The following is a 15,511-nucleotide window of genomic DNA, read 5'->3' as shown; positions in this document are numbered from 1 at the left end:
TACCCCCCAAAGAGTTGCAGCTGAACCAATTTAAAGATCAGGAGCAGGCCTGATGTTAACAGGCCACACCTGTAGCCAATAAGAACAGTGTTATAAAAGAGTGGATTGGTGGGATCTGGAGTCAGATGGCTGCTGCAAGGACCAGGAACAGTCAGTGCTTAGAGGAGTTGACTGTGAGAAACATCAAGGAGGTACCAAACTCTGGGGATATGGAATCCTTGCACTGTAATGATAATAGAGCTCTTGATATATAAGACAACATGCTCATTTTTCAGTTGTAGTGAAAAGCATGGCAAAACAACTGAAGTGTTGTTTACCATAAGGATCTCTTGTCTCTTCCTTGTAGAAATGGTGAATTCCAACAGGGAAATTTCAAAAAGGAATTTCTGAACACAAGTCCTAAAACAAGAGCATCAACAAATCCTAGAGATGTTTTGGCTTTTTCTGTGAAATTTAAACAAAAGAAATGTGGGACAGTTTTACCATTTCTGTACATGTGCTGACTGTGGAAAATTTTAGAAGGGACTCACTCAGCAGAGTTAGAAAAAGTGTGGAGGGAACCAGAATTTTTAGTTGGAAGGAAGACTTCCAGAGGGAACAAATCTAAACTGACTAGAATCCTTTAGCTTGCAAAAAGAGATCCCTGAGGAAGAATGTGGTGATCATGGAGGTCTGTAGTACCTGGAAGGATGCACAGAAGTGCAAATAAGGAACTCACATTTACTGGGTTCTGCAAAGCAGCTGCTGGGACCATCCACTGGAACTGCCAGGAACCAGTTTTAGAACAGCCAAAGAAAACTGTGCAGGCAAAACTACAGACTCCACGCTTGATGATTTTACAAATCAGAAGCATGGATTAGCTCGGAACCATTTAGCTGTAAGAAGCTGACAGAATATCCATGCAGGGGCTGTATTTGCCTTGTGTTAGTCTAGTCCTTGTCACTGTGCCAAGTGAGATTTTAAAGGATTCTCCATTGTGGCCTCTCATGTCTGGTCCTGCATCTTCATGTGATGTTTGTGTGAAAACATTTACTAACTCATTCCTCCTGCCATGCAAAACAAGCAAAAAGTGCATCCATTTTTTTTTTTTTAACATTCTTATGTCTCCAGGAGGTTCTATTATTTCTGGAGTTGCACACATGGGTCAGCATCTGCTGTCTTAATGTCAGTTCAATTTTTCTTTTTTCTTAAAATCTTCAAAATGTGATTTGAAGATTTTAAGAAAAAAGACCCCACAAAAACAGTTGAGGAGGATTGTTAAGGGCTGCAGCTGCCAAATACATGAATAACATTTGCTTACTTGATAAAAATTAATGTTTTGTGATCAGATGTTTTTGCTGTTTTAGGAAAAACTTTAACTAATGTTATAATTTTCACCTGTGTAAAGACATTAAAAATGGGCTCTAAATACAGCTCATTTTCAATGGCCACATGCATCTGTTTGCACTCCCTTTTTCCATGGGTAAATGTTAGCACATGGCCAAGAGAAGAAAATCACATAACAAAGAAACTCCTTTTGTAGAAATGTATCATAATGGTGACAGTGAAATACTTTCTGAAAACTCATTTCTGGAGTAATGAAAAGCTTTATGAGAAGTTTCTAATAGTCAAACTAGTAGAAATTACAGGTAATTTTGAAGTTTCCAGCATATTGTTTCTGTGTAGCCTAATGAAAACAATGTGTTCTAAAAAGCCAAATGCTTTCTGATCTTGAAAGAAACTAATGAATAGCTGCACAGATACATATTTAAAGAAGAAATAAAAGCATTGGCAACATATGTAATGAGCTTGTATTTTAAGTGCTCAGAACCAGGGTATGGTTTCATGTTTGTGGTGTGTGCTGCTATCAAATTAATAGTCCTGTGCCTCTGCCTTTTTCTTTGCTGGGTTCTGTGATGATAAAAACTGTAGCAACCTCAGTGTTACTTTTATTTTTTACAGCGCTTATCCTTGCTACATTCTTGTTCTTATGCAGTGAAATAGTTTCAAATCTCTTTTATCAACTACTTGTTGAGCATTTGGTACAGAACCATGTTTTTTACCCTAGTTAATTAGGGGGCTGTAAACAAAAAGATGTACAATTCAAAGCCGAGCAGTGTTTCACACAAGGATGGAGGTGATAATAGCTTAATTCCTGCTTGATCTTTCCTGTCTTTGCCTTGGCTACTTCGGCTTGACCTTGCCCGCAATCTGATGACCTGCTCCTTGCACTCAGCCATTTGGAAAGCTGCTCATGCCATAGCTGGCCCTCAGGGGCTATCCTGGAGACCACTGAGCTGCTGACCCATGTCAGGACTGCGTTTCAGATCTGATCTGCTGATCTTGTGGCGTGGCTGCATCCTCCACCCACGGTAGACAAAGCCACTGAGGCAGTTTGATTTTTTTTCCTGCTTCTCAAGTGGCCTGCAGCTTGCATTTGCTGTACGGAAGACCAATTTTACACCATTCATTTGCTATGAAATACACTTCCTGAAGCAATTATGTGTATTGATCCTTTCTTTACAAAGGAAGTAAATTCTCTAATTTAGTGGCTCAATTTTTCTAAATCCATCAAATTGCTAGGTTTGTAAGTCTCAACATCAAGTTCCGCAAAAACACCCCCAAAAAACCCAACAACCAAAAAAACCTACCCAGACAATCTACCTTTAAAATATAGGGCAGAAATGTGTCTTACATCTTTATGGGCTTTTTCTATCAAGTGTTATACCCAGACATTGCAGATGTTTTTATGAAAGTGTATAAATAATGTTCTAATCCCATTAACTTGGATAAATTTATGTATTACCTACTGTGTATTTTATAAAATGCTTGACAACTTAGGAAGGTGCAGGTCTGTTTGCAAAACAAGGAAATAATCTGCTTATTCAAGAGGAAATCCTTACAGGTTTGAGGGTAATTTTCCTTTTTAGTATGTTATGTTCAGTTTTGCACTAGAATGCATCATTTTCTGCTTAATAATGTTTTTGTTTCGCCGTTACTATCACTTTGTTTTACTGAGAAGACTTAGAAATCACAATTCCTTTGCTGTTTTTCCTCAGCCATGGTAGCTGTGCCAGCAGAGATGCCAGAGCAGGCCAGCCAGGGAGGTGTAAATGCAGAGTTCCAGTCCTGTTCGGCACAGGCCTGGAACATCAGAAACATCACTTGATTACAGCAGTGATGATCCTGACAAAGAATTGAGTGCAGACTTTGTAACCATGTGAAATCCCTGCCTTTTTGTCTCTTGTGCATGAAATCTTGTGTGGTTCTTCCCTGTAATTTATAGACTGGACACATAATTGAGTAAATTAACTTTATGTGAAAGAAAAATATTGACTCTATTCAGCTTTGTGGGGTTTTTTCTTTGTTTGTTTGTTTTTATGGAACGTGTGGCATAACTCCAGGTATTTTGGAATTTACAAAAAAACTATTTCTGGACATTGAACAATCTTAGGTAATAGCCTAAACATTAGGTTCTTAGACCTTTTACATTAGAGAGAACAAGACTATAACTGGGTTTCACACCTTTGTAATTAATATCTATGATGCTGGTTTCACCCAACTGTAGATTGCCATTTCTGCACTGGCATTTTAAATGTGTATTGTACTAAAATGTGAAAGAATCAATTTTCCATAACTTTTTACCATCATTGATGGTCTATACCTTTCTGCTAAATATTATCTGTGCCATGTGATGTTCACTACTTTGTTTTTTTTAAGTTTCTCAGTGCATAACATGCAACCAAAACCGATTTTCTGACATTTTAGTTTTATAGCCTGTTGTCTCAGTTCTTTGTCATGTTAAAAGCATGCTATGGAGTCATCATATCTACAGGTTTGAATTCTAGAAATTGCAGAAAGGGACCCTTCTAGGGAAGGAGGGGGATGTCTGTGGGAGAATTTTATATATTCTCTTTACTTAATTCCATCCTTATAGTTACTTTTTTTAATGTGACACAATGCATCCTCTGACAGAATTTATGACATGGCATTGTTTTTCATTTATCTACAGGAATTGATTCCTGAATTTTATTACCTCCCAGAGATATTTGTCAACAGCAACAATTACAATCTGGGAGTGATGGATGATGGAACAGTGGTGTCTGATGTTGAACTTCCACCATGGGCCAAAACCCCAGAAGAATTTGTTCGCATAAACAGACTGGTAAGATGGCTCTCTTCTATTGTCCAGTCGCTTTTGTCCTGAAAGATTCTTCTGAAATAATTTACATCTTTGCCTGAAATGCATATTTATAATTTACATGGGACTATGTCTGAAATTATATGAAGATACAGATTTACAAATGTAGGAAGAAAAAAGGAGCGTAGTATTCTCAGTCTTAGATTTGGTCAAAAAAGTTTGAATGCGGTCTAAATGTACAGGAGATTTTACCCTTTTTCTATGTCAGCTCTTGTGGTTCTAAAGAGCTAATAAAATCATCACTTGACAGAAAGCTTGAAAAAGCTTGTTTGATCGTAAAAATATTTGTGATTTCAATGTGATTTTGAGGTTTCTGAATTTTAGTGTCTATATGACTCCAAAGAGGCTTTTTCAATCTTCTGCCACCTCTTCTATTAAATTGATATTTTTCAGAGCCTTTTCCACAAGAAAATAAAACTAAATTCTCCTTTGTGTGTTTCATTCTCAAACCTGTGTTACTGGTTCTCTTCCCTGTTTTGGGAAATGCAGTTGTTAGCACTGCCTATCTTCACTGTGCCTTCTGGGCAGTGAAATGAATTATGGAATAGCTATTACACTATCACTGCTGGTGTTTCAGCACATTCTCAAAAGCTGTGTTAGGCTCTTCTCAGAATGAAACAGTTCTGCATTGATGGCGGTCTGAAATAAATAACAGAAGCTTTTCCTAGCAAATCTTGAAGAACAAGGCTGCAGTTTTATGTGGTAGCCAGCTAACTGGGAAATAGTGAATTGAGGCATGGAAACTCTCAAAAACCTTTCAGATACCAGGCTTATCAGGATAACATCCTGATACTCCTAAGTTAAAATATGGGAATTGAAGTTCTGCTGTTGGTGGCACGTCAGGCTTCATAACATTGGAGAACCTTAACATCAGAAGAAATCTGTGGTTCAGAAGTAAGTTAGAATGTTTTACACTGCACTTGTACTGGTGACATGATACCATGGTTTTCAGAAATGCTGTGTGGCCTAGATTCCTGCAGGCAGTGGTAGGTGCACCATAGAATCACAAAGAACGTTGGGTGGATTCATTGTTTTCCTTCATCCACGTGTATGTGCAAATTTTATTTGAATGAGATATGAAATACAATAACATTTAGCAGGACTACTTGGCCAACCATGTTGGAACTCAGCTTTTGCTCTCACAGTAGTGGTGATAGGTAGGGGAGGTAGCCTGACACCTCTGTGAGCTTGGCATGTGCTGGTGCTTCAGAATAACCTGGGGAAATGCCAAGCTGTGTTCTTGAGCAGACTTGTCAAAGGCACGTCTGTCAAGGTGGCCTTGATCTCTCATGACTCTGTTGTTTTAGATTTTGCATTAAAATATACTTTTATTCTATTAGTTACCGATCTGGTTTTCCCCACTGGGAAGTTAATCTCCCACTTCCTCATTGCCTAAGATCTTAGCTCTTAATTATTTTTCCTTATTTCAAGCCATGGGCCAGGTTCTCCTCACCATCACCTCCCTGTGTGCTCTGACCAACCATTCCCACATTCTTCCTTCATTTCCTAATCTACTGCTCATGTCTGCCTTTCTTGCAGCTCTCTTTGATATCTCTCTCTTGTGCAATATTGTCGGCATGAAATTTTACAGTTTTCCAGTATTAATTGCACAGAAAAAAATTGATTTTTTTTTTTTAAGGCTTAAGCCAATTGCAAAAGTAAGAAATAATTTATCAAGTGTTGGTATTAAAGTGTGCCAGACATCATCCAAATGATGTCAGGTGTCCTACCAAATGGGTAGGACCTACAGCTGTAGGTCCATGATGCTGTTTCTGTAATTAGGATACCAAGTTTTGGTTGGCCTTGTAGCATTAAATTTAAGCCTCTCTGCCAATTAATTACATTAACTACTTCTGTCTGACATAGTTAAACTTATCCAGGAGTAGTGGGCCTGGCTGGTGTAGATGATGCCCTCTGAGATCTGCCACTTTTGTAGTGGAATAACACTGAGAAAATTACATGCAAATATTAAATTGCTTTTCCTTGTTAATACTTGGTGGATTGAATACCATCAGCATCAAATCAGCATAGTTTCTTTTTCAAGTGGAATGGTTTAGGGAGAATGCTTAAAGCTCAGATCCACACTAATGTGATCAAGAAAAGCTTGCTACAATGTGGCATGGGCTGATGTATTCCGCTAATATTTCCTTGCTGTCTCCTGGTTCAGACAAAATGGGGATTACAGTATTCCGAGTGCTCGTTTTGTAAGCTATGACACACAGATAGTTTTTCCCCTTTGCATTTGAGTTTACCTCTTTAAGTCCCCAGATCTTATCCAACGATTGGAGCTCATGAAATGCATACTACTTTGATCTGTGACCTTTCTGTGGTGCTAATCGGGTTCCTGATATCATTATGCCTTGCTCATTAATCATATTTCCTGCAGCCCGTCAGGCAGGCAGACAGCGCGAGCCCCCGTTTGCAGCCGCGCCTTGGCAGCTTTCTGCTTCTCCAGGTTATTACAGTGTGATACTTCAGCTTCTCATAACCAGACCCACATCAAGCTGTGTGCCACAATTAAAGTCAGATGGTCCTCAGGTTGAACAGGGATATTCTGTTGCAGCTGTCTGTCTTTCTGGAACAGAGCAGCACGGGGAACAGATGATACGTAGGACAGTGCATAATAACAGCTTGTACAGTACTGGGTCAATAGCAGGGGTTCAGAGCATTAATTGACAGGCTGATAGCTGATTTAAAAGTGATTTCCAACCTATTTTTAATTCTATAAAGTGTGTATTTTAATTGAAATAGGTCGTTGCATTTTGTCTGTCTGCTCTGAGAGAATAAGCAGAATGGTGTATAATTAAAACTGGATTTTGATTGATGTAATGTTATCATGAGCTAAATGGTAGCATCAAGATGCCATTCTAAGCAATACAAAGAACTCCAAAGTGCATCTATTGCTTCTGCATATATAGTTGGTATTTTGCGTTAGTCTGTGATATACAATGGCTTGTAATAACATAACTCAGTAGGGGGATAGGGTATTTTTATCTGAGACAGTCCAGATTTTGATGGAAAAGTGACTGTGTTTTTACCATTATGAAACACTATTATATACCTCTAAAGCTTAGGCATACTATGTTTAGTGCCATGAAATAACTGCTAAGACATCTGAGAATGCTTTTCAGTTTACACAGGTGTAGTTAATAACTATATTATTGTCTAAATTAATCATTTTATAAATAAGTGTGTAATAAGAGTTATAGTATTAGCTTAATAAGAGTAAAACCCACAAGCTTTTAAACAAGATAAAATTATATTTCCTCCCCCCAACAAAACAGAAAAATCTCAATGCAACATACTGTTGCATCCTTACTTTACTATTTCTAAATTGTAGTATCCTTAGCAGTTAGTATGTGAGTGAAAGGGAGGATGCGAACTTCATCTGATACCTAATAAAAAATACCTAACAATTTTTGGTTCTCCCATGCTTCTGAAAGGCCTACAGGAAATAGGAATGGGAAGTGGACTTGGGAGAATATAAAGAGATAGATGCTCAGATGTGGTTAGGATACAGAAGTCCTAAACAAAACCTTTAGCAGCAGTTTTCAGACACAGAAACAGATAGAACCTTTAAAACTTAGATTTTTGTGGCATCTTTTGTTGGCTTCACAGTCTTGGTTATGTTAGGTGCTCTCCTTTAGAACAGTTTTCTATTATAGAAATTTAATTTCACGTGTTGGACCTAGGAGTAATTACTGCATTCAAGCTGATAGAAATTTTAAATGCCCTTTGTATCATGCATGAAAAAGTAGACATTTACAAAGACCAAGTGAAACCCAGGGAAAAGCCCTATGCTTCCCCCTGATAGTTAGGAATAGCTAAAAATCTCAATAAGGAAGTTCTGTTCTGCATGGTAAAGTAATCTATTTTGCCCTGTCATTGAAAGTTGGATGTCTGAATTGGGAAGAATTAATTTGAAACTATTAATTAACAGGTAATAACTAAATTTCACACAGCTTTGATGAGCCTCAGCTTTTTGAGAATTAGATTGCTTCAATGATAATGAAGTCATTGAGGTCTGTCAAGACAGTTTTCCACAATATATCTCAATTTAGGTGTTTTAGTACTTTATTGCAGTTAGTCCTTTCATGATTTGGAGTTTATCCATTTAATTCAATACTGGGGAAAATGCAAGACAAATTAGAAAAGTGATGAGATTACTGTGCTAGACTGAAAGTTTTGAAATCCAATTTTCAAATAATTGAAAATGTAGTATTTGGAAGCTGGGATGCTTTCTGAAACAAATGAAATGCTTAAATACATAAAGATGCTATACACAAAAGTAAACATGGCAGAGCCATGAAAAGCAAAATGGAAAGGAAGGGTAGGGCAGTAATTTGCCCCAATACAAATTTTAGTGGAGCACAATGAATCCGTGTTACGAACTGCCTAAGGTAAGAAAAATCTCCAGTGAGAATTAGAGGATCATTATCAGTTGATATGGGGCATGACTTTTTAGCACAAGCAACTCCACCTTATACCAGGCTACACTGGAAAAGCAGCATCCACTGCCAACTCTCACACAACAGTGCTCAGAACTGCAGGTTTTGTGAGTTGGGTGAAAAAACAAAACTTGGTTTTGAAAAAATTATGTCATTTTCAGTCTGTTAAAACTCTTGCTATTAGTCAAATATCCATACTGGGTTAAAGCCGGGAATGTGGAATGTACTGGATTTTTTGTGTGTGTTATCTTGGAAAAATCTCTCTCTGATGTTTTTCCTGGTTCCACAGCTGTGTATTTGAAAATGTGTTACAGCAAATCATACCATAATGTGATACTATCTATGTGAATTAAGCCTAGAAGTGGGGATCACTAGTAATAGATTGCTAGATCGTTAGTTGTGTATTCCTGATAACAGCTGACTCATTCAATATGTTAAAAATTAGAGAGCAGAAAAAAGGGTAAAATGTAAACCAGGCTTAACCAGCAACATCAGAGTTGTAATGTGTACAGCACTTACTTTGAGATTCTGGTCTTCATAGAATTGGATGTGGTCTTAAAAAGCTGGAATGCAGATGGAGCTGTGTACACTGAGGGATGAAAATGCTTCCAGCAATCCAGGCTGATGTGGGATGTTCACAGAATTTGAGAATTTTGATATCAGTTCTTTCAGACTTTGCACTGTTACTTCAATTTCTATTTCTGACATTTGGTGATTTCTTGTGGCTTTTATTTGAAGAATATAATCTATATACCAAATGAGATCTATACAATATTCTCTGAATGGAGGATGTCTATTAACCCTACAAATATTGTAATTTTTAGCAAAAATCACTTTCATAAATAATTATAGAAAAGATAGCTGTAAAAGTAATCTGTAACTTTGCTTTTCCTGACAAATACTTTTATTTCTATGCTATGAATGGGCATTATGCAATTAAAATAGCTATATGTTAATGCAATCAAAATAGCTCTATGTTTAAACATAACTATGGCCAGTGAATATTAAAGCATCATGCTACAGTCATTTTATGGTTTTTCAAGATGTAACTATGAAAAAAGTTTTGTACAGGAGGTAAGGTTCCTTGTATGAGGCCAAATAAACACTTTCATCCATAGAAGTCTCAGAAATGTAGCAGTCTAATTCCAGTAAGGAATAGTATTCCTCAGCAAAGTTGGGTGTGGAAGGTCCAGCCTGCTGGCATATTGGATTTCATCTGTATAAAAGATTGATATTGTTTAATGCTTTTTTTTCCCCCCTCATCTATGGGAACAAGTCAGTCCTGGGAAGCACAGGGGCTCCACTGTGTGTGCACTTAGCAGGCAGAGGGGAGAGGGGCACAGGTGATCTCTCAAACAGCTGAAGGGAATGTAGGCTGGTGTGTGAATGAAGCAGCAGGATTCCTCCTTTCCTGGAGAAGCACTTCCATGACTCCAGTGTGCAGTTCTAGTAGTGTCTGGTTTTCCCTTTCAATTTCTCCAAGTGGAATGCCAGCACTGGCTTAAAGCTGTCTGCTTTTGCATTTGGTGCATTGGTAAATCTGTGTTCCTGCACCACTCAGGGTCATGTCCTGCCAGCTCAGCACACACGTGACAATTTCATTATCTGTGTTTGTGCAGGATTTTTTCCACTTTTATAATTACTTTCCAAAAGTTAGAACCTTTGTTCTCTTTGACATAGAAACACTTGTGTGCAGGGTAGAATCAAAAAACCTGGGAAATTGTGAGCAATCTTTTGATTTAATTATATCATGTACAGGTCTGATTATTGTCATAGAAAGGCAAGAATGAGACTTTTTTACCCATTCTGAAATACTTTCTTCAAATCTGAAGATGAATGTAGAATAACCTTAGCAATGCAAGCATAACCACAAATAGGTGAAATTGGTGCAGGCAAAAACCTGATCTGTTGGCATCCTGGAGGGAAAATTAAAAAAAAATCATTCAATACAAGACATTTCTGAAAAGCAAAGAGGAAATATTTCTAAGGGAATGTGATATATGGCCTATTAGAAAAGATTGTGAAGATCTGTGAATAAAAAATGTAGACTAATTTTTCTGTGTGTACAATTGACTGCCTGTGTAACTTATTTTTATTGAAGTGCCATCTAAGAAATATGGCCAGAAATTCATGTTTATTTAAATCCAATTCTGTTGGAGTTGTGGCTTTATTAATTTTCATATATGAATTTTTATTGATTTAATTTGTAAATAAGACTACAATAGAGAGAGAGTCAAATAAATTCAAGAATATGAGGGAAGTAATTAAAAGTGATCCCAAACTGTGCTTTTGAACAGAAGATAAGAATACTGAAAGCATTCAGTTTGGGTTTCATAATACAGCAAAATAGGCTAATATTGGGAGATGGGATTTGCATAATATATATGATGGAATACACTGGAGAGATGCATCTGTAGGACAAAGTTAATACATAATAAAATATATGTGATGATGGAAAGAAACTGGTTTTTTGCATTTTCAATGAAAACAGTAGCAGATCATCATTTGCTAGTCAAAAGCCTTGATCTATTTTCTATCCATTCCATCTTTGTAAATAGAAAGAAAAGCAGAGTTTTTAAAGTCTGTTTTTTCCATAACATTTCCTTCTTTACGTTTTGTCTGAAATTCCTACCATCTCTTTAAACTGCATGCGAGTTACTTTATAGAAATTACAACCAAACTGTGGACTTCAAGAATGTAAACAGTGTAAAATTATTTTTAAAAAGTCCACACATGCTTGTATTTCAGTAATTTCTGAGAGTGGGATAGATGCCAGTCTTCCTGAATGAAGAAAACTTAAAGGACTCATAGACAGTTTGTCTTTGCTATTGTGAAAAAATAGTTAAAGAAGCTGGTATCATAATTTGACAGACTTCATAATTCTAAAACTTTAAGGTCTTGAATAAGGCTAGCCTAATTCTTTCATTTAAAAAAAAGCCATAGCCTATCACATTCTAAAAATAGTTCTAATTAATTTCCAAATACTTATGTGTAATGTATCCGTGTTAGTGGAGTCTGAACTAAGCTAGGTGAGCTGGAATAAAACTAAAACATACAAATATTTTAACTGACAGCAAATTTAAACAAGGAGATTTAACAGTAAGAAAAGCCTAGATGCATGTATAAGGGTCAAAAGGAAATAAAGCCTAAACTAAAAGTATGGACTGTAAAGAGATTGATGGGGTATGCAGATTTCCTAATGAGGTAAAAGAATTTACCATAGAAAAGATAAATATTAAAATGAGGAGAGTGTTATGCAGTTGGGAAAAATGATAGAATGTTGAATATAACACAGTTTGAATAGATACAATTAAAAAAACCAAAACTTAAAGTAGGTATATTTGCTTTTATCCAAAACTAAGATGATTGGAAGCAATCTAGACAATTAAATTTGCTTTCAGCTCTTCTGTTGTGTGATGTTGTAGAACTGGTGTTTGAAAGCGAGTCCGTGGAGGACATTAAAGTTATTACTGTGTGAAATGAAGTGGGAAACATTTGTGCTGGAGCTACTGCCCCATTTAACAGGTGTTCACTAAATCTGTCTTCTCTTTGTCTGTTCTGCAAATGTTGTGCCTGGACTGATACTGCTGAAAATGTATCAAGAATTTTGAGTAACATGTAAAAATTGCTTCACAAGCTTAGTGGTAAGGGAGGGAAAAAAAAGTTTGAAAGGGATGGCAGTTTTTTACTCTATTTACTGAAACTTAGTCTGTGATTGGAAGTTGCCTTGCAAAGAAATATCCAAGCTGTTCCTCCTGTAAGGAGGTCAGGACTTGGATACAGTGAATGTACTGGTGAGAGACCTGGTAGGATACAGTGTTTGATTTGTTTTTGTGTCTATTTATGGACAATATGGGAAAACATTCTGGTAAACTTGAATTTGGTGTGCAGCTCAAAACAAAGTATCTGTAATAGAGTCAGTGTAGAGAAGTTTCCATCCTAAGTGTTGGAAAAGGAGGTGAGGTTTTTGGCAATATTTGCATACATGGAGCTGGGGTTTTCGGCTGAAGAAGGGGAGGGGCTGAAGAAACCTGACCATCTGTGCCCTACATGGAAGGATACAAAAAGAAGTCAGCTGAGGCTTTGCTTTTGGTGCTTTTTCCTGGCAAGGCTCCACTCCTGGGATGAGGAAGAGTAATGTTGCTAAAACCATCTGGGGTACAGAGAAAGCTTATGACGATACGGATGGAGGAGGAACTCTGGTATGAGGAAAGAGTTTCTTGTTCCTAGAAGAGATAAGAGAGAGCATAAGAAAACCTTACAGTTTAATGTATAGTACTGAGAAGATGCATCAGGAAATGTCATGCTTTATTTCGTAATATGGGGACATAAAAGTTGTTCAAGAAGTGATAAATTTAACTTTGCTACAGGGCAATATTTTTGAAAAAGTGTCTAATTAGACTCGGAAATGTAACAATAATACTCAGAAATCAGAGAGGGACATTTATACAAATAAAAGCATACTTAGTTTGTTATGTGGTACAAAACATGTAATATGAAATACAAGATCTTACATTCAGCAGTTAAGACAAGCTCAGAGAAATATATGACAGAAATAGTACCCACCTCTTCTTGCTCTAATAAATAGAAGTATCTTTTTTTTCACCTTATTAAATTAATGATGTTTTAGTCATTAGAACAGATCTTTAGGCATTATAGAAAGAAAAATCTGAAGACATGTTTCCAAAACTTAGGGGATGTATCTAAGGAGAGCTCCCTACCTCTTCTTCCTACCCCTCACCAAATTTCCCCAATTGTGTCTTTGTTCAGGGACAGATGTTTGTGGAGCTGTGCTTTTATCTGAAATAACATGAAATAACCAAAATAACATGAAAAAGCCTTTTCTAACAAAAGTTATTCTTTTAGCGACTGATTTACAAATTTTTCTCCCAGTTATGGCACTTGTGCAGCAAATGGCATAGTCAGCTTTGCTGCAGTGGAAGTACACACATTCTCGAGTGGAAACCTCTGTTTGCTCTGTTGAAGTTATCTCATTAAGCAGCAGCGAGCAGTGTGGGCTTGTGGAGCTGGCCAGGCTCTCGTTAGCCCTGATCCTGGTCCCAGTTTGATGATAGCAGCCCTGTGCTCTGCAGGGAGTATCATGCTGCTGCCTGAAGAAAGGCAGTGTCAGGCTCCTGGTGATTATGTGCCTTTGCAAAAGCAGTGGGTGGAAACTGATGGAAAGGGTTGCTGCAGCCCAGCCCATCTGCTCAGCATCAACCTCCTGCTAGATGGTCCCTCACATCTGCCAGTTGTTACCCTTTAATTGGAAGTTCAGGTGTAGCCCTTTTGGTTTAAGGAGAGGCCAAACTATAGCCCATTAGTCAAGAAAAGAGAATGTACTTGGCAAAAAAAAAAAATGCAAGTTTTTAACAATCCAGGTCATGTTCACACGAGTCATAAATGTTCTGGGCACTTGGTTGCTTTGGTCAGATGGTTGATCCACCTTAAGTGATAAAGGACTGTGAATTCTTTTCCCAGTTTTTCTTTGTGAAGGAATTTGAGCAACCCCAGATCTCTTGGGTTGTGATTTTTATTCTCAGTCTTTATTAGTTAAAGGAAGACTTTGTAGCTAGCATAAGCAGTCTTTTTAGTAAATACTTGCTGATCTATTATCTGTATTAGTAACATTTGTGAGATGCAGAGTCAACTACAGAACCAAATCCAATGAAGGGCCAGTTTTAATTTCCTTATTTCATTCTCAAATAGCTCAAATTGCTATACTCTGCAATTTAAATCAATGCAATTGTTCTGCTTTTGAAGCATGAAGTAAAGGACCATTAGTAAAAAACATCAGAGCTGGAGTTTCTCGTGCTTGTGCTCACCTGATCCTTTCCAGGTTAGTTTAAGTACTTAAAGAATGTTTTAGCTGCCTATCTAGGATCAGTTTGATTGAAACTTGTTAGGGAGCTCTCACTTGCCAGTGTCTGTGGCAGATCTGAGGAATAGAATTTGGGAAGGGGGAAACTTTAATCAGCAACAGCGAGCAGGTGTATCTTCCATTAATGTAGCTGCTCTGTAGGAGGATAGTGGAGGGTATATCTACACAAAGATAATATTTATGTGACTCAGAGAAGGCTGGCTGAGACAGCCTGGCTTACTTCTTTTTGAGAGAAATTTTCTCTAACACTAAAGTTTCAAAATAAGTCATCAATACAAAAGTTATATGAAATCTCAGCTTTTTTTCTTTTTTGCATTCTGAAATAGTCCTTCCTATTTGGATTTTATTTAGGTAGACTAGTATTGTTATTAAAAAGCATCAGCTTGTAAAGCAACATTAAAGATACTAATAATAGCAAAAGTATATCTGGCATTCAAATAGGTTATAAGCAGACAAAATTCTGCATTGATACGGTGACATATATATACTCTTGTGAGGTCCTTTGAGTTTGTCCTTTCCAAATGGAAGGGATTTTCTAAACTACAGTTAAATGTTGGACCTGATCCAAGTTAGTTGTTAGTGAGAGTTGAACTGGGCTCATAAAAACACTAAAGGTTCAGCAGCATGCAAGTAGTTTAGAGGAAATTGATTTAAAATATTAGGAAACTCAAGTGGGTTTAGTTTTGCAATGTGTAGAATAAAAATAATGCTGGAAGCTTCATTTATAATGTTTATTTTTAATTAATAAAACCCCCAACATTCTCCATTGTTTAAAGGAAAAAAAAACCCCACACACCAAAACAAAACCTGTGTAATTGTTTTCAGGATGTTCCAAACCACATGCTAGAATAAAAATAGTGCAAAGTATCTTGTTTCTAATAATCTCTTAAAAAATAAATTGCAAATGTATAGCAGAAGACTCCTTAAGGGCAGTGAAGCTTCCTAATTGTTACTGACATTATCTCTTGCCATCTGCTTTCTGAGGCAGAATAAGAACTTTGT

At 37.0% G+C, this 15,511-nt stretch overlaps 1 protein-coding gene across 5 annotated transcripts in view; it reads left to right on the top strand.

Annotated features, from left to right (window-relative positions):
• LRBA (LPS responsive beige-like anchor protein) overlaps nt 1–15,511 on the top strand; it is a 368,498-nt gene that overhangs the window by 272,997 nt on the left and 79,990 nt on the right. For all 5 annotated transcript variants that reach the window (XM_063156757.1, XM_063156759.1, XM_063156760.1 and 2 more), the window contains one exon: nt 3,992–4,144. In XM_063156757.1, coding sequence (XP_063012827.1) covers nt 3,992–4,144 — 153 coding nt within the window. The remainder of the gene's footprint in view (nt 1–3,991; nt 4,145–15,511) is intronic.

The sequence above is a fragment of the Melospiza melodia genome, chromosome 5 (genome assembly GCF_035770615.1).
Source record: "Melospiza melodia melodia isolate bMelMel2 chromosome 5, bMelMel2.pri, whole genome shotgun sequence".
Lineage (NCBI taxonomy): Eukaryota > Metazoa > Chordata > Aves > Passeriformes > Passerellidae > Melospiza > Melospiza melodia.
This window is presented reverse-complemented; position numbering and strand designations above follow the sequence as displayed.